Here is a 26,643-nt window from a genome sequence, read left to right on the forward strand (position 1 = left end):
GTGGATGTTTGGGTGAGTTTCTAAAACCTACTTATTTGTATTTTGAAAAATAAAATATATTTGACAAAGCTCTTATAAAAACTTTAAATTGGAGGTTTTCAAAAAAACATATAAGCAAATTTAAAAGCTCACCAAACACGCCGTAGATAGATGATTGTATCGATTTAGAAAGTTTTTAGACCATTTGCAAAAGGTATCGGTAAGGGCGTATATAAGAAATGAAAGTAAATTAACTTTTTAACGCGGGTATTTACCCGATGTTTATTTTCTTTGAACGTGATAATGACCTAACATTGATTTAAAAATTGGGTACTTACCCGATGTTTATTTTCTTTGAATGCGATAATGACCTAACATTGATTTAAAAATTTAAGGAATCTAAAGTTTAAATTTTTAATATATATTTTAATAACGTTTCTTTAGTAATCAAAATCCATAAATGTGTATGCATAAAAATTTTGTAAAGAAACATAACATGAGCAAAAAGTGAAAAAGAATAATAAAAAAGGAAACTGTTTGTAATGATTACAAAACTTCCACTTCTCCGTTTTTGAATCAACCATTTGTTAATCCAAGTTGCATCGAACACATCCTTTGAGTGAATCTTTGTTTATTAAGTTGACGATAGAGCAAATGAGTCGTCAATGTTGGATACATCCTCAAGGTTACGCTTCATATCAACATTGATGCGTTCTAACAGTATTGTATGCTTAAATAAATAAGCTACATTGTATATTTGTATGTTTTAATTATTTGACTATAACTAAGGCGTAGAATAATAAGATACTAAAAACAGTCACCATGATGATTAAGTAATGTTTAAAAGTGGTGAAAGCCATAGTAAATTATCCATTGGATCACTATCTATCTTCTCTTTTTATTTTTATCTCCAAGTGTTGGAGATCATATAATGGTAATATCAATCTATCCATGTATACATGGGCGTCTCAAAAAATTTAAATACCTCGGCCGAGCCGAAAAAAAGGCCTATAGATCTTAACGAAAAATATAAGCTAATACTTATAAACGACAATTAATGTTCACAAAAATATAGTATTAATGTAATATACGAAAAAAAATCGAAACAATAAAATAATAAACGTTGAATTTTTGGTCAAATACTAAGAGTCTTAATATCTCGTTAACCCTATAGAACGTTGATGACGAATATTCGAACATGTTAAATATAAATATTACATGATAGGTTTACTAAGGGATTAGTTAAAACTAATACTAAAGTAAAAGGTTTGCTGTGTAAATGTGAAAAACAAACTAAAAAGTAAGATGGAGGGCCAAGGTTGTCAATTCTTGAAACCGGTTTTGAAGCCCACGTTATCTACATTTTATTTCATGGATAACTTTCTTGAACTTTGAATTTGTAAAACTAATCTAATACGAACGATTTGACCGGCAGTTGAGTGTTTAGCACTCGTTTATATATCATATAATTGATTCTTCTCTTTCGAAAACCCTATATCTCTGTTTTGTTTACCATATTCACCATAGCCGCCTTGCAAATTAGCCGGAAAACCGCAACTTCGCCGCCCTACCAGCCATCATATTTCGGTTCCGCCGCTACTTGCAACCACTACAGCCTCCGCGCACCGCCGCCTTGTACCGTTGCTGTTGCTTCTTGCCATCTGACTTCTCGCTCCAACGCATCCGTGTCGGTCTCGCGGCTATTGAGGTAATTGTTACCGGTCTGTCGATGGATACTTGTACTAATACCGTATATATATAGTCGTTGATTTCTTCCGGCGACTAACACGTTAATTATTCGAAGTTTTGATTTACAAATAACATAATCATGCAACGATTTCAGTAGAACATGAGGTTGATCCGAGACACATAAAATTATTAATGTTACATGGCTCTTGGTTTTTAATGCATACGCATGTGCATGTGCAGATTGATAAATTAGTTATAATAAATCTATTGTAATATTAAAGCAAGTAAAAGAGTTTTGTTACTTTTAACAATTATTTAAGTTATTTTATTGTAAACATGTCTCTTTATTTAATGAATGAGTAATCTGTATGGACGCTTATAATTTTCAAAATAAACAGCTATCAATTTGTCGATGAATTATAAAAGAGAGTTGTCGAGGAAATCAACCCAAGTAAAATTAAGTCCGTAAATTTAATTTCAACCTATTAATAAATGTAGGTGTTAGTACGAACTGCAAATTTGAATTTTCCGAATCCGAATCCGAATTATCCGAAAATTCGGATATCCTCGGATATCCGAATTTTCGGATAATTCGGATTCAGTATTTTTGAACACCCTATTAAGACCTATGTTCTTTTTTGTGTTTAGGGATGCACATGTGTGTGTGTTTAACTTTTTACTGATATATTTTTCTAAAACTCGTCATGTTTTCCCGTGTATGCAGGACATGATCGGGTTATAAGAGCGAATTACTTTTGGAGCTTATATGTTCTTGTTCTATTTTAAGGTTGAATAAAAAGATTGTTTGTTTTGAATGTTTATTTTTGCTATTATTGTGTTGGATTTTGGCTTTTCTTTTCATGATGGATTGTCTTCGACTTTGTGATATTGAATCGATATGAGATTGTTGTTTTGAATAGTAATCTTTGTTGATTTCTTCTTATTGAGGGGATTGTTATTGGTTAGTACTTTACCTTTTACACCCCTTTGACTTTTGTTGTAACTATTGCTTTGGTTGGAAGCAGCGGTTTTGGAAAATCTACTCTTGTTTCTAAAAGTGAAAAAAAAACGGTTATGGATTCGACCCCACTCTACAGTTATGGATTCGACCCCACTCTACCCACGGTTAGGGACCAGGTTTTGGGTTTCTCCCTGGAACTGTACCCGGAACCAGAACCGTTATATTTTTCTGTTTTAAAGAATTGACAGTTATTCAGTCCAAAATTCATTAACTACGTTTTAATGTTATATAAATTCGTTCTTGATCCCCATATGCAATTCAATTTCTTAGTAAACAACTGGATTGTATTTGCCTTCGTAAATACAGAACAAAAAATAAACCATACTATAACCCAAACAACTCGCTTAAATAATTAACAACTTGTTCGTAGCTTTACGAATCTTAGTTTTAATAAACTCGATACATACAATCTCTGGGCCTTGCAACCCATCGTTGAAAGCAAAATATCAAACAACCCAACAAGTGTGTTTTAAGGTCACCAACAATATTATACAAAAACATAAAACAAAAATATAAATTCACAAATAAGTTTGGTCTAACAAATAGTGAGCCCAGAAGAAAAGGTGACCCCAGCCATGTTTGAACCAGCCATCTTAAATTCAGGAAGAGGTTCAAAAGCCCACTTTGACTTTTCTAAGTCAAAGCTAAGCCAAATCATGTCCCAAACACCCTCAAAATTTGACATCAAAATAGCCCCAATTGTCCCTTCTCTTTCCTCCAAACAACCCATCATAACCCTATAAGGCTTCTTAATTTCATCAATTAGCCCATTTGGAACCCTTGACACAAAGGCCCATTGCCTTCCATTTGGGCCCATCCCCCATAACTCCACCACTTTCACAACCCTAATTCCTTGATTCACATCTTCCATACTTTCGGGCCCGGACCGAACGATCAACATCCACCCGTCGCCATAAATATGTAACCGATTAATCACGGTTCCCCAACTAAACCCAACCGCCAACTCCCCGTCCTCCACAACGCCCGAGAACACGGGCCGTACAACCACGGGCCCATTTGTATCCGGCCCGACCGAAATCACAACACTTCTCCTAGGCCCATTTGACGCGCTTAAAAATATACGATCCCCATTATTATTATTAACATGGGGCCCATTCGCCACGCTAGTAAAGCTCTCACTAGCGACCGTTGACTTCCACTTATTCGTTCGAGAATCATACTCGAACAAAGTGGGCCTATCATCAACCATCTCCGCAAACAAAAACCGAAAGTGACCCGACCCGGGTGGGCCCGCAAGCAACTTAATCCCGGACCGTCTCCACGACGACGTGCCACGTGGGCCCAACGGGCTATGAGGCACTTTTCGTACACTTTTCGTCATGGGATTAACCGAAACAACTTCCCGACTACAATTCAAAGCGAATAAGAAGAAATTCCCTGACGCGGTGAGGAAATAAAGATCCTCACCGGGGGGAATAACTTTATTCAATATATCCCCAATCATAACGTTAAACCAACGTTTACATGACTTGGTAAACCCGTGAACCACTACGGGATCACGGTGCCAACGTTTCTTGTAAACGAATAGGTAAGTTGATGAGCTAGATCGGATATTGTAATTATGAAGGAAGTGGTGGTCCGTGATCACGGACGTGATGAACTTGTTGACGGACTTAAGGTGGAAGATATCGGGTAACGAAAGGCGGATTATTATGTAGTGGATGAGCTCCGATGGGAGGAGAGTGAAGCCGACTACGGTGGTGGAGTTTGGCCGGGTTTCCATGAAAGTTTGATCGAGTTTGAAGACATGATTGGTTTAATATATTTGTTGAATGGATGGATGAAGTGGGACATGCAAATTGTTTTAAAAAATATATAAAAATGGAGGGTAACCGGTAACAACATAATATATGGGTTGAAAGTGATGTAGTGGAAAAGATTGGTGGGTTTCATTTTAGGACATAAGTTTAACTAGTTTTTATTTTAGTCACGCGGGTATAAACGAGCCGAGTTTGGATGGGCTCGGGCTCCGCTTGTTTAATTAAAAGCCTAGTCAGGGCGGCACACAATTGACCAATATAAAATCTTAGTTGAGCCGTCTTGATTCTTTTATCATATTGATATGAAACTTTAAGTTTGAGCTTGGTTCGTTATAGTATTATTATTTAGTCATCTAGTTTAAGCGAGTTAATGAGCCAACTTACCTTGACTTGGACTCGGATCTTAAACAAGCCGATTTCGAGCATTGAGTCCTGGCTCCACAAGCCTTTTGATTTATTTGTTAAATAGTTATTAAAATTTAATACAATAATAAAAATATGAATTTTATTTAGCTTCTTATTAAGCTGATTATTCATAATAGTTGATCTATTCACGCACAACAGATAATACATACCCTATTGATATGACTTGTTATCTTTTTATTCTTTATTAAAAATGTATTATTATTATTATTATTATTATGAAATGTCTATAACAATGTATACATATGAATCTTAATACGACACCAATATGTATTTATATTTGTAATTACATTTCGGTATAAATTTATCAAAAGTCGAGTCATATATTCTGATATGTATTATAACTAATACCACTCAGTTTTTATTAATTTCAAATTTAGCTGTATGTAAACATATATGAGTATACTGCAAGATGTATTTAAAGTGATATAAAACGATTTACGGTACAAATAAATAGAAAAGGTAAAAGAGGTTATCCTATCCATAAAAGTTTTAATAAAAAAATAAATATATATATATGTGTGCCCAATGTTATAAAAACTAGTATGCATCATCTGATTGAACCAGTTATACCGGATTTAGGTAAGACAATGGGTATTTAGAGCCCAGTATCTTTAGCCGGTTTGCTATAACATCATACCGGCAGTTTAAAAAAAATAATGATTTAAACTGGCAAACCCGTTTTAAATCCAAGGGATTTTTTGATAATTTTTTTGCGGCCTAACGGATAAAACTGAAACAAGTAACAAAGTAAGCGACGATTTGTTAGTCAACCAATTTTGTATCTTGCAAATCCCAGGTTGGTTTCTTTACATCTTTTGTAATTGATTAAATTCGTATACAAAGTATAAAATTCCTATTTGACTCGATCATTGTGTATGTGTGATGTTTATTAATATACTTTTAGGTTATTTTTGAGTTAAAGCTGTATTTATATGGAATTATGTATTAAACCTCAACCCGGTTGAGCATCCCGGTTCATGCAGTTGTATCATTTTTAACCAAATCCGGTACGGATAAGAAACCGGTATTTATAACATTGTGTGTACCGAATTGCAAACAAAGGGCTCAAAATACTAAAGGAAGTTATTCATAATCGCTTAAAATTGGAGGACTGAAAAGTAATTAATAATTACACAAAAGGTAGCAAGTAGGCAGCGTCGTCGTTTCATTATAAAAAAATGAATGGCTGAGATTGCACGCGTGATGCAACAAGACAAAATTGGTACATAGTGACTAGGCTTGTAGTTAAATTAATAGTCTTAAAAGTCAAATACATTCACGAGGGCCCACTTCATGTTTCTTGTAGGATTCGATTATGTTATGCACTAGTGTAAAATATAAAAAACGGCACTTAACGTTTGTTTAGTATTAATCATTGAATTGTTTATATATATCTGATTTAAATACATCAATTATAAAGTTATATCTATAATATATATATATATATAATGCACCACCCATGAGCAAATTAAGACACCTAATTTTAAGTAATTTATAATTGCTTAAGTACATGGTACAACTATAAAGAGGGGTAGAGTAATCATTCTAACACTATGTTTAACATATCTTTTATAATTCTTCAAATTATTTACAACCTTGCCCCCTCAACTTTAATTAACATTTGAAAATTTAAAGAATGGTTATAACTTTGATCCCCCATCTTTTAACTATTATTATTTATAATTTCACTTTTAACCCAAATTCCCTCACGATTTTTAAACGGTCATAACTTTTTCATACTTTAATATTTTGTTAAAAAATTGCACCATAAAAACGAGCATCTTATTCTCTTTAATTTGAGTATGATATTGTCATATTTTGTTTTCAGTTAAAAAAATAACATCTTACGTATAGACGTTTGTGGTCCGGTTTTGATGGTTTTAAACTAAGCCGTGAGCCAAGCCGTTTTTTGTCATCAAAAACTGAAACCAAACTGTTGAAAATTAAAACTCAACAAAAACAAACCATTAACAATGGTTAGATTTCGGTTTCATTTATACTTCGCTACTAAATTGAGTTTAAAGTAATAATTATTAATCCATGGTTTCAAATGGAACGATGAGTACCCAAAAATCTCTTATGTGATTATTAAGGCCTGTATTTCCCGCTGCATCGCGCGGGCACTCGTCTAGTAGTTGAATAAGTAAAGGAGTGACTTTGGTCATCATAGGTTCGTCCAGGAGGTCAGAGGCTTTTACGTAGGGCGTTTTTTTTAGAAATTTTAGGTTCGAATTCAATAAATGCATGCCACTAAAAGAGTTAGAATTTAGAACACTGCTATTTTAAGATCGAACTTGGATAAGTAGATTTTAATAAGTGTTATGACCTATGGGGGGAGACATTGATACCACCAAACCATTGTCGTTAAAAAAAAATAGAGTGAATAGATGTTCAAAAATAAGTAAACATCTTAAATTTTGTTTCAATAAACATGTAAGAAAACCAATTATCATAACTATATTTACGATTAACGTTAAACAAAACCCTATGTTTATGATTACATTATTAAATCGTTCGAAATTTTGACATACATGGGCGGAGGTTTATTGGGGCGAGAAGAGGGTGTCTGGCCAAAATATATCTCATTAATTTGGAATAACATTATGTGTATTTACTATTTAAATCCAGAAGCCCAAAATAAACATATGATTTCGGCTCTCCCTGTTTAAATGTTTAAGTTCAGCAACTGCTCACATAATTAAATACATATGAATGATTATTTTAAAGTATAAGAATTACTCAAATCATACACGCTTGACGTTTATACATTGCCAAATTTTTTAAATAAATACCAAGATATTGTGTATATTCCCATTTCCCAAACACTTGGGTCGTTAAAGAAATCTGGTCATTGCCTTCAAATAATAGATCAAAAGCCCTGAAGCATACGCCCATGTTCGAACCAAAGACATCTCCTACAGCTAAGACAGAAAGTCCATGATAGGTGTTGCAATTAATCAACTTTAAGTAGGATGATTATATAAACACTAACATCTTTTGTTTTAATTGGGGTGAATAAGATGGTATATAAAAAACGCCACTTTCTCTACCATGACACTAAAAAGCTTACTATTAATTTATTCGTAATCGAATTCAGAAACAAAACAAGGCATGAAAGTTGCCGTCACTGTGATGTATTAAAAACAAAAACATAAAAACAAAAGTATATAAAAACAGATAGAAAAGGGCCATGCAAACTCGAGTCACCGGCCATCCCCACCAGTTTTTATAAAGTTTTATAATAGTTGAGATAATGTAAGCGTGACCCATATTAAAAAGTTTATATATTATTATATTTAAATCGTTTTTTATAAATTTTAATTCATGATGACGGGCGTTAGATCCAGGGCCGACTTCGAGAATTGAACAAAAAAAATTGGGCCGAAGGCGAAAAATATTTTGGGCCTTAAGTAAAAAAAGGATTTTGTTGGGGTTACACAATTTAATTTTTTTATTGGCTTCCTTGGTTATAATTTAGGTTGTATAAAAAACTATTTTATAACAAATATGCTTAAACATGCCTCAAATAAGACTTGAACCCACAACCTTTGGGTTGGAAGTCATACCCTTTTGCCACTAGACCAAGTTAGTTGTTATTTAATTAAATTTAAACATTAAATATACACATCGTTTTTCATAAAAATACATAATTTTTTAAAAAAAAAAATTTCGGGCCTATGGCCGTCGACCACCCTGCCATAGGCCATGGCCGGCTCTGGTTGGATCCGGATATTAGGACTCTGAATGATCAGGCGTATGGATCAATCATAGGACCACTAGCTAGAATACGAACACTATCAAAACATATCAAGTAGTACAAGCATACTACAACCCCAAAGTTAGCATCCAACACAACACCATACGTATTCCACCTTTCCGAGCGTTGAGCATATAAGTTCCTAAGAGACTGGCATAAGTAAGCATCCCAATAATACGTCAGGCAAACAAGAGCCTCAGAAGGGAGCACTGTTTGGGAAAGTAAAGCGTTCCCAACACTAAAATAACCATGAACGACATCGTATTACATACCATCAAGGCATCAATGACTCTCAAGCACTATAAACAAAATCTCAACAACCAAAGGAGGGGCATTCAATTAACTCGCAATATTTACTTTCAACACAGACGCGCATAATGTCTATCTCGATCGGGGTTTCTAGTTCTCCTACATGGTATCTCATTGATTAGGATATCTCTGGTTCCTAGCTCATCAACTTAAAATTTCAACACAATTAAGGGAGCTTTTAACACTCATCAATAAACTATAAACTGTGTAAGACTCAAATCACCTTTGGCCTAGTTGTATTAAAAAGTTTGATATGATTTTGTTTTCTCGAATGGAGTAAATTCAAGTCTCGTGGTTGTAAATAATACAAAAGTGTAATTTATGAGTAGATCAAAGTGCATGAGTTGTCATTTGCCCATTAAAAATAGAAAAAAGAACAATTATGTAAGAACCTAAAAGGGTTATAATTATTTAATAAAAAATATGTGTACAATGCACAAAATTACTAATCTAGTTATATTATATAAATATAAATTGGATGTGACTCAATGGTAGAGCACTCACTTTACTAGTGAGAGGTAGGGGGTTTAAACCTCACTATCACTAATTTATATGGGAGAATGAGGGATGACTCTGGCTTGCCATGGTTCGAGTCCTGATCTCAACCGGTTTTACCGGCTCCTCTCTGTCGTGCCATTTGGCGGGCGTGGGGGTCGGGTTTTATCCGGTGAATCCCTCAATAGGTGGACTGCTAGGGGCTTCGTCCGTCCGGACTAGTGACCGGCTCGGGCTACCTTTGGCCAATGGGGGCCGCGTACGAAGTACTCGGTGTTACTTAGTTGGTCGTTAAAAAAAGTTATATTATATAAATTTGTCTTGGGTCAGACACTTTTTTTCTATTTAACAAATAGATGGCATGAGTCGACCAATATTATTTCGGTAGCTTTTGAGCGCCACTAAGACCATAATTTTTTTATAGCTTATGGACACCATGTAACGACCAATTCTTTTGTTTATTTATTTTTAAAGTAAATGGGTTAAATCATGCCATGTCATTTTTTATTTTACTTGATGAACTTTTTGTGTGCAAAATAGTAGATGTTTTAATTTTAGCCCATGCACGACTCCGTGTATTTAAGTATTTCTAATTTAAACAACAATGAACGATAGGGTTTGCACGAAATCGAAAAAAACCAAACCATTGTGAATTCGAACGTGATGGTTCCTAGTTGTTCAAACGTGATCCTTTACTTGGATAGCACTTAGTATCCTTTTACTGGTTATCCTACGTGAACCCCTTGTCGGTGCATCAATTTTACCGAACCACTATCATCGGTGCATTAGTTTTACCAAATCACTGTCATATTTTTTCGCACCGATTATGTCTATCTTGTGCTAGAGTTGGACTGTTTGGTTGTTTGACGTGTTACCCATTCGGTTATCAAAAGAGAAATTTACCACTTTGGTAATTCCTTCAACGTTATATGGCTATGTATTAACCCAATGGTACTCATCTTCATTAGTTTGCATAAAATACATTTTCTATAATAAACATTTGTAAGTATTCTTTTTCATGTGTCATTTTGTTTTCATATAAGGTGTAGCGTTTGCATAGCCACGTAGCCTTTCAAATGGTTTACAAGGTCACTAAAATAGTAAATTAGTTTTAAAAATTCACTAGAAAAACTAATTTTTTTTATTTATGAAAAAAAAATCATGTACAAATTATAAAATAATAATATACTAAATATTTTTCTAAAAGTATGATTGCATAAAAACAAAAGGCACGTGAATCTACTTAAATACATATATATTATCCATCCATATATAGTTGAACTCTTTTGAGTAAATACAAAGGAACAGTTAGGAGTTATAAAAAATAATAGAAATAATAACATATTAATCTAAGAGCCAGGTATGTCACACATAAATATCAAAATCGAACCATCATTTAATTGTTCATCTCCATTTGATTAATTCGGTTTGGGTTCAGTTATTTGTTCATCAAAAAAATTACCGGATTTGATGGTTAAGTTACTAAAGGTAAGAGAACTGGTTTTATGGTGCATAGGTTTGCATGAGTTCCATCTCTAAGGATGAGAAGTCTAACTTTAATAAAATGGTCGGTAAAAAAAAGTTACTACAAGCTATATATGTTATTTTGTATTTTTTTGTCTTGATGACACTCTATAAGTAGATATATGTTATAGCTTTATCATTTTATAACTACGTAAGTAACACGATCTTTAAATTAAGTATAATCACTTTATCTTTTTAACATTTTATTCATAAATATGTGTTCCTTGATTATTAATTAATAATATAAACAAAACTAAATCAAGAGTCAACACATGTGACATTTAAAATTCTTTTATACTTAAGTGAATGAAAAGTTTAAAATAAATGAGTGGTAATGTGTATTATTTTGTCATTTTTGAGTATTAATTATTATCTTGTTTTGTTTAACAAAGCTTGCAATATTCTTTTTGTCACCTTCCCCATTTTAAATTAATATCAATAAAATCAAAACTCTTTTGAGGCTTTGAGCATAATTAACCCATTATTAGTTTATTAGTGTTAGAAAAGAAAAAAAAACTTTAAGGAGTTGTCAATTTCACGGTGTTATTATCTTTCATTTCATAGATCGGATATTTGACCATTTCCAAAAGTAGAATCATTAGATATGAAAGTTGATAAACTTTATTCCCAATGTATCTTAGGCTGAGGGGTGTGGGGCTTCAGCGGGGCGCGAGAGCCCATCCGCTCGCGCCCCCAGGCGCGAGCACCACACCACCGAGGCGCGAGAGGGGCGCGAGCGCGAAAAACAAGGCGGGCGCAAGCCTGCTAGCGGGAGGCATATGGCGTAAAGGTGGCTTGGGAATGCGTGAAGGAGCCGTTGGGATGAAGAAAAGAGCCGTTGGGCTCTTTAATTTTATTAAAAAAAAAGTTTTTCCTCTATATAAACCTTACCACACCCAATATCACATACCACACCCAAAATCACATAAAATAATTACCACAACTTCAAAAAAAACCCAAAATCAACCCATCTTCCAAACCTTTTTTTAAAAACATGGCTGGAAATTGGTACCCAAACCTAGATTCAGATTATATTGACGATTTATGGTCGTCACCGGACCAACCGATGTTTTATTCGGAGCCGAAGAATAAAACCAAGCCGAAGAATAAGAATAATGTTTTTTTAGTACTTTAATTTTTATTTTATTTTTAGATATTAATGTTTTTTTTTAATGTGTGTTTTTTTTAATAATTTATGAGTTTTTTTTAATAATACGCTTTTTGAATATATTTATAAAAAAATAAAAAAAAAATCCGCTGGAGCCCCTGCTCGCGCCCCTCCACACCAGGGCCAGGGGCTCCAGCGGGGGCTCCAACACCCATCTTATCCAGTTTCTCTCTCTGCCACACGTCACAATATTATTGGCTGGAGCCCCCACTCACGCCCCCGTTAGAGCCCCCCACACCCCTCAGCCTTACAAGTGATTAAAACCACAAAAAATAAAATTATTTATTGATGTTAGAACTATAATGGTCTAACCAATTAATCACTACAAGATTGTATATATTATTTGGAAGGCTAAATAGGATGTGGGTAATTTAGGATGGGCGAGGGGTACAAAATCACATAAATATATTATTTTGGTGTAGTTATATCCGTTTTTATGTCAGAAAATGGTTTTTGTATAATAGGGATATGGTCGATAGTAAAGTTGAAATTGACGGGATTTGAACCTTAGACACCTCAAACACTTCGGACCGTTATGTTGTGACCGGTCATGGGTCAACATATGTGACCATTTGTTTGTGATTTTGGTGAAGAGATGGAAAATGGATAGAAGTAGTTGAAAAGGACATAAGTTAAAGAAAGATGGCAATTTATCTAATGGGTCTTATGTTGGTGATTATGATTATGAATGATGATATCATGTGGATCTTGTTATCCATTGAACAAGGGTGGGGTGAATTGTCCCTATTATCAACTACTCCCACAAGATCTCTTTCATAAGTGACCTTAGCAAGTCATGTAATCAAGCATACACAAGAAACATTTACATGTGACTTCAATGGGTTATGCCTTTACCCTGCTATGTTATCACAAACCCTTCAAAGTTTATTTAATAATAATAATAACTATATATATAAGCGAACAATATGGGTCAAATTTGTAAACAAAATGGTTAAGGTTAACGTTAGAATGAATACACACAATATCTTTCTTTAAATTTCTTAAAGCGCCTAAAAGCTTTGAAAGAGAAACTTATGTGGTAGCATAAACTAATGAAGCAAGAGAAGTATGGAGGTGGTTCACGAATGGAATTTCGGATGCTCAAATTATTCGAATGCGATTATTCGAATTTTGAAAATTTTTAACACAGATTCAAACTCGATTCAAAATCTAGCAAAATATAACGTATTTTAATTTTATTTCGATGTAAACAATACTTTTTAATGAATGAAAAGAAAGTTCTATCTTCAGATCTACTACAAATTTGTAATTGCTTTACATCAAAATATAAGTGGATATCAATACTTGATACTTGATGGCCCATGGTTTGTGTGCTAGGGCTACTCGCTTACTCGTAATCGTGGCGAATGGGAGCTTCGCCCACTTTAACTGCACTTTTGCTGAGGGTGTAAAAATTTTCAAAATTGATACAGTTATTAATTATAGGTTTATTATTTTTTTAAACTGACGGTACGATGTTTTAGCAAACCAGCTAAAGATACTGGGCTCTAAATACCCATTGTCTTACCTAAATCCGGTATAACTGGTTCAATCAGATGATGCATACTAGTTTTTATAACATTGGGTACACATATATATTTATTTATTTTTTTATTAAAACTTTTATGGATAGGATAACGTCTTTTACCTTTTCTATTTATTTGTACCGTAAATCGTTTTATATCACTTTAAATACATCTTGCAGTATACTCATATATGTTTACATACAGCTAAATTCGAAATTTATAAAAACTGAGTGGTATTAGTTATAATACATATCAGAATATATGACTCGACTTTTGATAAATTTATACCGAAATGTAATTACAAATATAAATACATATTGGTGTCGTATTAAGATTCATATGTATACATTGTTATAGACATTTCATAATAATAATAATAATAATAATAATAATAATAATACATTTTTAATAAAGAATAAAAAGATAACAAGTCATATCAATAGGGTATGTATTATCTGTTGTGCGTGAATAGATCAACTATTATGAATAATCAGCTTAATAAGAAGCTAAATAAAATTCATATTTTTATTATTGTATTAAATTTTAATAACTATTTAACAAATAAATCAAAAGGCTTGTGGAGCCAGGACTCAATGCTCACAGGAAATCGGCTTGTTTAAGATCCGAGTCCAAGTCAAGGTAAGTTGGCTCATTAACTCGCTTAAACTAGATGACTAAATAATAATACTATAACGAACCAAGCTCAAACTTAAAGTTTCATATCAATATGATAAAAGAATCAAGACGGCTCAACTAAGATTTTATATTGGTCAATTGTGTGCCGCCCTGACTAGGCTTTTAATTAAACAAGCGGAGCCCGAGCCCATCCAAACTCGGCTCGTTTATACCCGCGTGACTAAAATAAAAACTAGTTAAACTTATGTCCTAAAATGAAACCCACCAATCTTTTCCACTACATCACTTTCAACCCATATATTATGTTGTTACCGGTTACCCTCCATTTTTATATATTTTTTAAAACAATTTGCATGTCCCACTTCATCCATCCATTCAACAAATATATTAAACCAATCATGTCTTCAAACTCGATCAAACTTTCATGGAAACCCGGCCAAACTCCACCACCGTAGTCGGCTTCACTCTCCTCCCATCGGAGCTCATCCACTACATAATAATCCGCCTTTCGTTACCCGATATCTTCCACCTTAAGTCCGTCAACAAGTTCATCACGTCCGTGATCACGGACCACCACTTCCTTCATAATTACAATATCCGATCTAGCTCATCAACTTACCTATTCGTTTACAAGAAACGTTGGCACCGTGATCCCGTAGTGGTTCACGGGTTTACCAAGTCATGTAAACGTTGGTTTAACGTTATGATTGGGGATATATTGAATAAAGTTATTCCCCCCGGTGAGGATCTTTATTTCCTCACCGCGTCAGGGAATTTCTTCTTATTCGCTTTGAATTGTAGTCGGGAAGTTGTTTCGGTTAATCCCATGACGAAAAGTGTACGAAAAGTGCCTCATAGCCCGTTGGGCCCACGTGGCACGTCGTCGTGGAGACGGTCCGGGATTAAGTTGCTTGCGGGCCCACCCGGGTCGGGTCACTTTCGGTTTTTGTTTGCGGAGATGGTTGATGATAGGCCCACTTTGTTCGAGTATGATTCTCGAACGAATAAGTGGAAGTCAACGGTCGCTAGTGAGAGCTTTACTAGCGTGGCGAATGGGCCCCATGTTAATAATAATAATGGGGATCGTATATTTTTAAGCGCGTCAAATGGGCCTAGGAGAAGTGTTGTGATTTCGGTCGGGCCGGATACAAATGGGCCCGTGGTTGTACGGCCCGTGTTCTCGGGCGTTGTGGAGGACGGGGAGTTGGCGGTTGGGTTTAGTTGGGGAACCGTGATTAATCGGTTACATATTTATGGCGACGGGTGGATGTTGATCGTTCGGTCCGGGCCCGAAAGTATGGAAGATGTGAATCAAGGAATTAGGGTTGTGAAAGTGGTGGAGTTATGGGGGATGGGCCCAAATGGAAGGCAATGGGCCTTTGTGTCAAGGGTTCCAAATGGGCTAATTGATGAAATTAAGAAGCCTTATAGGGTTATGATGGGTTGTTTGGAGGAAAGAGAAGGGACAATTGGGGCTATTTTGATGTCAAATTTTGAGGGTGTTTGGGACATGATTTGGCTTAGCTTTGACTTAGAAAAGTCAAAGTGGGCTTTTGAACCTCTTCCTGAATTTAAGATGGCTGGTTCAAACATGGCTGGGGTCACCTTTTCTTCTGGGCTCACTATTTGTTAGACCAAACTTATTTGTGAATTTATATTTTTGTTTTATGTTTTTGTATAATATTGTTGGTGACCTTAAAACACACTTGTTGGGTTGTTTGATATTTTGCTTTCAACGATGGGTTGCAAGGCCCAGAGATTGTATGTATCGAGTTTATTAAAACTAAGATTCGTAAAGCTACGAACAAGTTGTTAATTATTTAAGCGAGTTGTTTGGGTTATAGTATGGTTTATTTTTTGTTCTGTATTTACGAAGGCAAATACAATCCAGTTGTTTACTAAGAAATTGAATTGCATATGGGGATCAAGAACGAATTTATATAACATTAAAACGTAGTTAATGAATTTTGGACTGAATAACTGTCAATTCTTTAAAACAGAAAAATATAACGGTTCTGGTTCCGGGTACAGTTCCAGGGAGAAACCCAAAACCTGGTCCCTAACCGTGGGTAGAGTGGGGTCGAATCCATAACCGTTTTTTTTTCACTTTTAGAAACAAGAGTAGATTTTCCAAAACCGCTGCTTCCAACCAAAGCAATAGTTACAACAAAAGTCAAAGGGGTGTAAAAGGTAAAGTACTAACCAATAACAATCCCCTCAATAAGAAGAAATCAACAAAGATTACTATTCAAAACAACAATCTCATATCGATTCAATATCACAAAGTCGAAGACAATCCATCATGAAAAGAAAAGCCAAAATCCAACACAATAATAGCAAAAATAAACATTCAAAACAAACAATCTTTTTATTCAACCTTAAAATAGAACAAGAACATATAAGCTCCAAAAGTAATTCGCTCTTATAACCCGATCATGTCCTGCACACACGGGAAAACATGACGAGTTTTAGAAAAATATATCAGTAAAAAGTTAAACACACACACATGTGCATCCCTAAACACAAAAAAGAACATAGGTCTTAATAGGGTGTTCAAAAAAACTGAATCCGAATTATCCGAAAATTCATATCCGAATTTTCGGATAATTCGGATTCGGATTCGGAAAATTCAAATTTGCAGTTCGTACTAACACCTACATTTATTAATAGGTTGAAATTAAATTTACGGACTTAATTTTACTTGGGTTGATTTCCTCGACAACTCTCTTTTATAATTCATCGACAAATTGATAGCTGTTTATTTTGAAAATTATAAGCGTCCATACAGATTACTCATTCATTAAATAAAGAGACATGTTTACAATAAAATAACTTAAATAATTGTTAAAAGTAACAAAACTCTTTTACTTGCTTTAATATTACAATAGATTTATTATAACTAATTTATCAATCTGCACATGCACATGCGTATGCATTAAAAACCAAGAGCCATGTAACATTAATAATTTTATGTGTCTCGGATCAACCTCATGTTCTACTGAAATCGTTGCATGATTATGTTATTTGTAAATCAAAACTTCGAATAATTAACGTGTTAGTCGCCGGAAGAAATCAACGACTATATATATACGGTATTAGTACAAGTATCCATCGACAGACCGGTAACAATTACCTCAATAGCCGCGAGACCGACACGGATGCGTTGGAGCGAGAAGTCAGATGGCAAGAAGCAACAGCAACGGTACAAGGCGGCGGTGCGCGGAGGCTGTAGTGGTTGCAAGTAGCGGCGGAACCGAAATATGATGGCTGGTAGGGCGGCGAAGTTGCGGTTTTCCGGCTAATTTGCAAGGCGGCTATGGTGAATATGGTAAACAAAACAGAGATATAGGGTTTTCGAAAGAGAAGAATCAATTATATGATATATAAACGAGTGCTAAACACTCAACTGCCGGTCAAATCGTTCGTATTAGATTAGTTTTACAAATTCAAAGTTCAAGAAAGTTATCCATGAAATAAAATGTAGATAACGTGGGCTTCAAAACCGGTTTCAAGAATTGACAACCTTGGCCCTCCATCTTACTTTTTAGTTTGTTTTTCACATTTACACAGCAAACCTTTTACTTTAGTATTAGTTTTAACTAATCCCTTAGTAAACCTATCATGTAATATTTATATTTAACATGTTCGAATATTCGTCATCAACGTTCTATAGGGTTAACGAGATATTAAGACTCTTAGTATTTGACCAAAAATTCAACGTTTATTATTTTATTGTTTCGATTTTTTTTCGTATATTACATTAATACTATATTTTTGTGAACATTAATTGTCGTTTATAAGTATTAGCTTATATTTTTCGTTAAGATCTATAGGCCTTTTTTTCGGCTCGGCCGAGGTATTTAAATTTTTTGAGACGCCCATGTATACATGGATAGATTGATATTACCATTATATGATCTCCAACACTTGGAGATAAAAATAAAAAGAGAAGATAGATAGTGATCCAATGGATAATTTACTATGGCTTTCACCACTTTTAAACATTACTTAATCATCATGTTGACTGTTTTTAGTATCTTATTATTCTACACCTTAGTTATAGTCAAATAATTAAAACATACAAATATACAATGTAGCTTATTTATTTAAGCATACAATACTGTTAGAACGCATCAATGTTGATATGAAGCGTAACCTTGAGGATGTATCCAACATTGACGACTCATTTGCTCTATCGTCAACTTAATAAACAAAGATTCACTCAAAGGATGTGTTCGATGCAACTTGGATTAACAAATGGTTGATTCAAAAACGGAGAAGTGGAAGTTTTGTAATCATTACAAACAGTTTCCTTTTTTATTATCCTTTTTCACTTTTTGCTCATGTTATGTTTCTTTACAAAATTTTTATGCATACACATTTATGGATTTTAATTACTAAAGAAACGTTATTAAAATATATATTAAAAATTTAAACTTTAGATTCCTTAAATTTTTAAATCAATGTTAGGTCATTATCGCATTCAAAGAAAATAAACATCGGGTAAGTACCCAATTTTTAAATCAATGTTAGGTCATTATCACGTTCAAAGAAAATAAACATCGGGTAAATACCCGCGTTAAAAAGTTAATTTACTTTCATTTCTTATATACGCCCTTACCGATACCTTTTGCAAATGGTCTAAAAACTTTCTAAATCGATACAATCATCTATCTACGGCGTGTTTGGTGAGCTTTTAAATTTGCTTATATGTTTTTTTGAAAACCTCCAATTTAAAGTTTTTATAAGAGCTTTGTCAAATATATTTTATTTTTCAAAATACAAATAAGCAGGTTTTAGAAACTCACCCAAACATCCACTAGAACATGAAACAAAAGTTTTTATATAATAATAAGAGGTTTAATACATGAATTCAAACAATAAAAGTCTATAAACTAATTATAAAAATGATCATGAGTATTTCATGTTATTAAATAACTTGTAATAGATAATATAAGTTACTTTTAAAATGAAAAAACGTACAAATATCTATAACTATAGTAATCATATATGCTATTACTAGAGTAATTATTATTAATCTAATTCATTTTTTAGTTCAAATTTTTAGGTTATAAAAACCGGCTTGAAAGACGAAACTCCAAACCTATCAATGGGCTGGGTTACAAACGGTTTAGGAAGCGCAAAAAAATAAAAGAAAAGAAAAAAACTGATTTTAGCCACGTTTTAATCAATCAATGTTAGGCTACTATGAGATTCAAAGCAAAAAAAACGTTGGGTACATAGTAAATACCCAGTTTTTAAATCAACGTTTGGTCACTATCAGATTTAATGCAAAAAAACGTTAAAAAGATTTTTTTTTCCTTTCATTTCTTATATGCACACCTAACCCATAATACGTACGTACCTTTTGGTGAGGGGTAAAAATTTTCTATATAATCACACACATTATAACCTCTACCATCATCTTCATTCTATCTCACTTAGAAATAACACGTTGCATTAAAATCAATCATGTTGCTTAATCAATCAACTAGTATTTTTATTGCACTCTCTCTTTTATTTGTGGCCTCCGTCGTGTATGCCTCGGTGCAGGACTTTTGTGTAGCCGATTTGTCATCACCCGAAACCCCTTCTGGATTCCCATGCAAAGATCAACGCGGATTGTACAATACCGCTGCTTTGTACACCGGACTTGGTGTAGCTGGGAACACCAGCAATATCCTCAAGGCCGCGGTCACTCCAGCATTCACGCGCCAGTTTCCTGGCGTGAATGGGCTGGGGATTTCTATGGCTCGGTTGGACCTAGCCGTTGATGGGGTGATCCCGTTTCACACGCACCCTCGTGGCTCAGAACTTTTATTGGTTATTGAAGGAACCGTTTGTGCGGGTTTCATATCGTCCAACTTTTATTGGAACGCTTTAAAAAAGGGGATATCATAGTTTTCCCACAAGGGTTGCTTCATTACGTGAGAAACTGTGGGACGGGGCCCGCGCTTGCGTTCTCTAGCTTCACCAGTTCGGTGCCTGGGGTCACAATTACTGACTACGTTCCGTTTGCTAATGATTTTCCCACTGAAATTGAGGCTGCAACAACTATGCTTGACGCGGCAGAAATTAAGAAACTTAAGGATGTGTTTGGTGGGTCTGGTACTTATGGTCATGGCCCTTATTAATTGTTAATTGCTGATGTACGTTGCTCGCTTGTTTGGTACCAATTAACCATTTTGGTGTTTGGTACTTTGGTGTTTCTCTTTAAGGTAGGTGTGTGGGTGTGTGTGTGTGTGCAAGCTTACGAGTTTGCTTGAATGTAACTTGCCCAAATGCCTAGTAGAATAAAAGAGTGAGTATGTATGCAATTTATCAAATGAAAGCAATAAGCATTTATCCTCAACACCCCCTAAACAATATATTATAAATTTATGATAATGACATTGATAAGCTGAAGAGGTAGGTCCCGCAAAGCCCAGTTGGACCCGCAAGACACACCTTGAAGAGGTACGTCTGCGCAAAGACTAACTGGTCCCGCAGGACCCACCATGCTCAGAGAGATGAAGACCTTACACGCAGTAAGCCAGCTGTTCCCGCAGGAAAGCCTCCCTTGGTACAGTACCCTGTCTGTTCCCGCAGGTATGGGTACAAGCCAAGAAGGAAGGCTACCCGCACTAACGGTAAGGCTACACGCATAAGGCACTAACTCTTATACTTCAGCAATGTCACCGGAAGAAGGAATGAGCAAGGCGGGAATATTCCCGCCCAAAAGAGCCAGTCCGTACGCTTCTGGAAGATCTTTTGTACTATACCTGCCAAGGTATGGACAAAATAGACAAGATCTGACCATGGCTTGTTCACCTCCATCCGTTCCCCAACAGTTACCCCATACCAATTCCCAACCAACTCAAACCCCATCTGCCCAATCTTCAACCACTGCTCCTACACAATCCAACATCTCATCCCAACCCTCCGATGATAATTCTGTTCACCCCATGACCACACGAGCCCGTGCCGGTATCACCAAACCTGTCACCCGACTTAACCTACACACCACTCTCACACCGCCTATATCTCCCATACCCAAGACATACCAAATCGCTCGATCGGATCCTAATTGGCCTGACGCTATGATCAACGAATTTCAGGCTTTACAGGATAATGATACGTGGGAACTGGTTCCACCTCCGGTTAATTATCCTATTATACGTTGCATATGGTTGTTTCGCCACAAGTTTAAGTCTGATGGGTCTCTTGACCGATATAAGGCTAGATTGGTAGTTAATGGTAAATCTCAGACAGTGGGGGTCGATTGTGATGACACCTTCAGCCCCATGGTTAAACCGGCAACGATTCGCACAGTTTTAACCTTGGCGGTGTCAAGATCATGGGAAATTCATAAATTAGACGTTAAAAATGCGTTTTTACATGGAGATTTACAAGAAACTGTATTCATGCATCAACCTCCGGGTTTTGTGGACAACAACCACCCTAATCATGTATGCCGGTTGAAAAAATCGTTATATGGCCTCAAACAAGCGCCACGGGCATGGTACAATCGGTTTTTGACATTTATTATGGCTCACGGGTTTCGCCACGACATATGTTTTTTCATAGCTAATTATCAAAATCAGAATCATATAAAAGTTCATTCCTATATATAGTGTCTCTTCAATATTGCAGGTCAACAAAATAAAGCATCATTTAGTTCTATTAATAGATTGCTTATGTTCGTATGATCAGTTAGTTCATATTAATACTCAAATTGTCAACACTGAGTACTAGGCTCGAGCTCAGCTCGTTTTGATTTATGCTTTTTGTCGATTTCAGTACTCAAATAGTCAAAACTCACTAGTAGCCTCGTTTAGCTCAGACTTAATAACTAAACAAGTTTTACTTAACATAACAGATTACTGTTAAACTAATTAAACTACCACTGCTACAAAAGTAAAATAAAAAAAATTGACATATGAATCACTAGAACCATTAATGTATTCATGTAACACAAAACAAACACTTTTTCAGTACTCTAAGAAACCAAAGATGCCCAAATTAATAATCAAATTTCAAAAGAAACGTCTTTGGTTAACCAAACCAAACCGCTTCATACGCGAACCAAAAACCTTATTCTTGATCCTTTTCCTTGTACTCATCGTCGTCATCTTTGTCGCGCATTACCTTAGTCAACCACCGCTAGAAATAGTAACCGATTGTTGATACAAAACACCTCCCGCAATCGTCACAAGCAAACAAAACAACCCGACCGGGCTAGCATGTTTATCCCAAATCAAAACATTTATACCCACTGTAAGAAACTTATTCACAACACCCGTAACAGTAAACGCAGTCGCAAATATCGCTTTTCGACACGCAAACCCAAAGAAACTGATCAAAAGTCCAAACACACACGAAAATAAGACCGCAGTAAACGTTGTAGCTTCAAACAAACTCCCGTTATTATCTCCAATCGTGTCTAACAAGTCTAAATGTTCACCCGTTAAAACCCAAAACACCGGAGCCATCATCAAAGACAATAAATTGTTGTAATAAACAAACCCCCATGTATTCATCCCGAGATTCGTAACAATGTGCTTAACATAAACCATTTCGGTAGTAATCGTTATCAAATAACCAAAAGCCCATGAATACGTAGCCAAACTAAACCCCGAATCCGTTACAACATAACCAATAGCACCACTTAACATTACCAAAAGCGATAAAAACGTAATTTTCGAAGGCATTTTTTGCCTTCGAAAAAATGTATCCGCGAGGGCTACCAAAAGCGGTGTCAATGATCTAAAAACTATAAATGTGTCGACATTAGCATGACGCAACAGATTCGTGTTTGTAAATATTGCTAGATAAAACACAAAAGCTGCTGGCAAGAATTTGTTAACGGTTTCCCACTCGAACGGGTCGTGGGACAAGACCCTGAGTTTCCCTAAACCCCAAACCCCAAACGCGGAAATAAAGTATTGGAAAGCGGTTAGTAGACCGGGGTAATTAAACTTGGTGATTGCGAATTTGTTGATTATGGATAACAAGCTTGAACATAGAGCGTACCCGATGACTAGACTGCTTGTTGCATAATGTTGTTTTGGTACATGTTTAGCCATTGTTGATGTAATTAATTTGTTGTGAAAGGTTTTTATTTTTTTATTTTATGGGATTTTGATGTGATTGGATTTTAATGATGGTTAGAACCTTTATTGATGCAAAATGTGACAAGTTGATGGTGTATTAAATGCCGTGTTTAATGGGAATATATGGTCACGAGTTACGACTCATAATGTGTTATTTTTGGTTTTATTTTTCTTTTATTATTATTATTATTATTAATATTATTATTTGTTTTTCTTATACTACCTCGGTACCTCTGATGTCACATCCCGATCAAAGGCGGCGGAACTTGCCGAGGTGTAACGATTGCCCATAAGTGCATGACACTATTTAAAGCGACAATATTTAACAAACTCATTTCATTTCACAACATCGAAAATGTCACATAACCAAATATTCATAAGTCAAATACAACAAAATATAGCAAATCAAATATTGTTCATTTTTGCTAATATCCTAACGGTATTTTTGTCATTTTCTTCACCGAACTCCATAATCAACCTAGATGCAAATATTTAAAGCGACAATATTTAACAAACTTATTTCATTTCACAACATCGAAAATGTCACATAACCAAATATTCATAAGTTAAATACAACAAAATATAGCAAAATATAGCAAATCAAATATTGTTCATTTTTGCTAATATCCTAACGGTATTTGTGTCATTTTCTTCACCGAACTCTATAATCAACCTAGATGCAAACCTGTAACATTTCATAAAATAAAGTTGTCAACACAAAGGTTGGTGAGCAATTCATAAGTTTGAACAATAGATATATAGTATGAAAAGCCACAAAACTAGTATACAAAACCATAAATAACAGCTATAAACTTGGATACAAGGGGATGCCAAGTAGTCTAGGATTTATAGATTCCACCAACCGAAAGCGATAAACACATAGGCATATAAGCATAGAACACCAAATCGAGCAATTATTCAAGTAAAGTATACAACAACGTTTGTGGATTAAGACTCAAGTATAAAGCATTTGATTTGAATAAGTATGAAATGTCACCACAAAACAAAAGATAGAAAACGGGGTATGAAGTTACTCACGTTCAAGTATAAAACTTGATCGGTAAAAGATGAATAACCGGATGGATGAAGTTTAACGAGCAATGCCTAAATGACAATAAAATCTTGGATTTAGAATGGTTGTCTTGAAGATCTTTAAATAAAATAATTGTTGCAAAAGGTAAACAATTAAAGTTCAAGGTTTAAAATGTAACCATTTAAGAATTTATAATAACAATCATTTAAAAATGTAAGTTTGCTCGAAACCGGGTTAAAGTATCTAACCTTAATATTTACTTAACCAATGTTAAGTAATAAGGTGGGAAAAATGCTAAAATATAAGTTCCTTTGGGACAAAGATACTAAAACGGGTTTTTAACGAGTGTTCGGTTGTCGATTCGGGTCTTGACAAATGGTCAAACCCAAAGTCAACTTTCCAACATATTAATTGTTATGGGATCTCATTAAAATATACTAACACTTAACCAAGTATGTAGATCTATTGTTTAGAACTAACAACGCACGTTAAGCGAGTGTTCGGTTTTGTCGGTCCAAACTATGTGATGAGATCAAGTTGAATCCAACAATTCCAAGTACTTAAGAAAATAATTAAAATCAGTTTGTAAACTATTTTTAAAGAAATATACAAGTCTTGATAGCTAAAAACACACTTGTGTGTCTTAAGCGAGTAAAAGTCGGTATAGTTCGGTTTGTTTCGGTCTCCATCTCACAAATAGTTCATAGATGGTTTCTACATGCCCAAATATCATAGAACTTGTATATTGGTTTATAAATGAAGAAAACTTAAATTTTACAACTAAAAAGTTAACTACAAGTCTTTTAAGCAAAAGTTTCGGTTTAGTTCGGTTTCCATCTCCCAACGAGTTCATATATGGATTCCATATGCTTAATATCAAAGAACTTGTAAAAATAAATTTTGAAACTCAAATCTAGCAATAAACATGTTTAAACAACTATTTTAACAAAACTAGTAAACAAAAGTTCGGTTTCCGGTTTGGACTAGTTTCGGTTAAACCGAGGTTAGTCTTATACAAAACCACACCATGGAACTTGTAAATAAGATGAACAAACTAAAAAGGGTTAGAAGTTAGTCATAAGTGATATGTATAATAAGTTATGTGTGTGTAAATATATATCAAGAACACGAAGTCCTCCATGAAGCCTTGCCTTATGACATTCGAAACTTAACCAACCGGAGTCGGTGAGTAACAAATAAAGGAAACAAGGGGTGTGTATTATATATATGTTGTATCACCATATTCAAGTGTTAGTAATATTAGATGAACAAGTTAAAATGAAAGACTATAGTTAGTTGACCTTAAGAAATCAAAGTAACAAAATGTTGAAGATGAATACTTGGATTTGAGAGAGATTTTGGAGAAGATGAACAACCAAAATGGTGTATGGAGCCTTGCTTTTAAAATGGTAAAAGTATGGTTCATACAAATAGGGTAAAGATGCATGTGATGGTTGAAATGGTCAAACAAGTTTTTGGTAAATGGCAATAATAGTCCCCAAAGTTTGGTTTAAGTCATTTTAAGGAGTTTTAAGGACTAAAAAGAATGTTTTCAAGACCCAACAAGTGTAAAACAATATTGTAACATAAAATCCATCATTTTGATTATATCATAAGCTTTGGTTTACAAAATGGGTCGGTTTACATGATAAACGAATATAAAAACGAATACAAACGAGACCCGAAATTGACGAATGTCACAACTGAATTAGAAGGAGGGGATCACCTTCTTAATCATCCCACGAGTCCAAGAATGCCCGGTTCAGTTAATACAAAAGTCCGATAGTCGCTTCTAGCTTCGTTCAGTGAAAACAGAAGTTACTGCATTCAAACGAACAAACGAAAGCCCTAACGAATAAATGGAGACCGCAACGAGTAAAATAAGACTATAGTTAGGGAATCACTTCCTTAATCATCCCACAAGTCCATGAATGCCCCGTTCAGTTAATACGAAAGCCATACGGTCGCTGCTAGCCTCGTTCAATGAATTGGAAATAATAGTGTATAAATGTTACGACGAAACAGTGTTTCAATTCAGATGTTTGAATTTCCAGTCAACAAAAATCAAGCCATTTAAACCACCATTTCGAGATAAGTTTTACTTCAATTGAATCGTATCATTCTCTCGATCAAAGACCCTAAAACATCGGTTTAAAACTCGGAAAAAAACATAACGACGTTAAGTGTTTTTTAACGTAGGTCTATTA

The 26,643-nt window shown here is 34.8% G+C and overlaps 2 protein-coding genes and 2 pseudogenes across 2 annotated transcripts; 2 read left to right on the forward strand and 2 right to left on the reverse strand.

Annotated features, from left to right (window-relative positions):
* Window positions 1-3,224: 3,224 nt before the first annotated feature.
* Window positions 3,225-4,433, reverse strand: LOC143634663 (uncharacterized). The gene has a single exon (XM_077102682.1). The coding sequence runs from the start codon at window positions 4,431-4,433 to the stop codon at window positions 3,225-3,227; it is 1,209 nt and encodes a 402-aa protein (XP_076958797.1).
* A 10,302-nt stretch (window positions 4,434-14,735) lies between these two features.
* Window positions 14,736-15,944, forward strand: LOC143634664 (uncharacterized). The gene has a single exon (XM_077102683.1). It carries the CDS (start codon window positions 14,736-14,738, stop codon window positions 15,942-15,944), a length of 1,209 nt encoding a protein of 402 aa, XP_076958798.1.
* A 3,839-nt stretch (window positions 15,945-19,783) lies between these two features.
* Window positions 19,784-20,445, forward strand: LOC143634665 (auxin-binding protein ABP20-like; annotated as a pseudogene).
* A 1,939-nt stretch (window positions 20,446-22,384) lies between these two features.
* LOC143634621 (GDP-fucose transporter 1 pseudogene) lies at window positions 22,385-23,497 on the reverse strand (annotated as a pseudogene).
* Between the last annotated feature and the right edge of the window lie 3,146 nt (window positions 23,498-26,643).

The sequence above is a fragment of the Bidens hawaiensis genome, unplaced genomic scaffold (assembly GCF_021521415.1).
Source record: "Bidens hawaiensis isolate Kalapana, Puna unplaced genomic scaffold, B.hawaiensis_p1.1 tig00007139_1, whole genome shotgun sequence".
In the NCBI taxonomy this organism is placed as follows: domain Eukaryota; kingdom Viridiplantae; phylum Streptophyta; class Magnoliopsida; order Asterales; family Asteraceae; genus Bidens; species Bidens hawaiensis.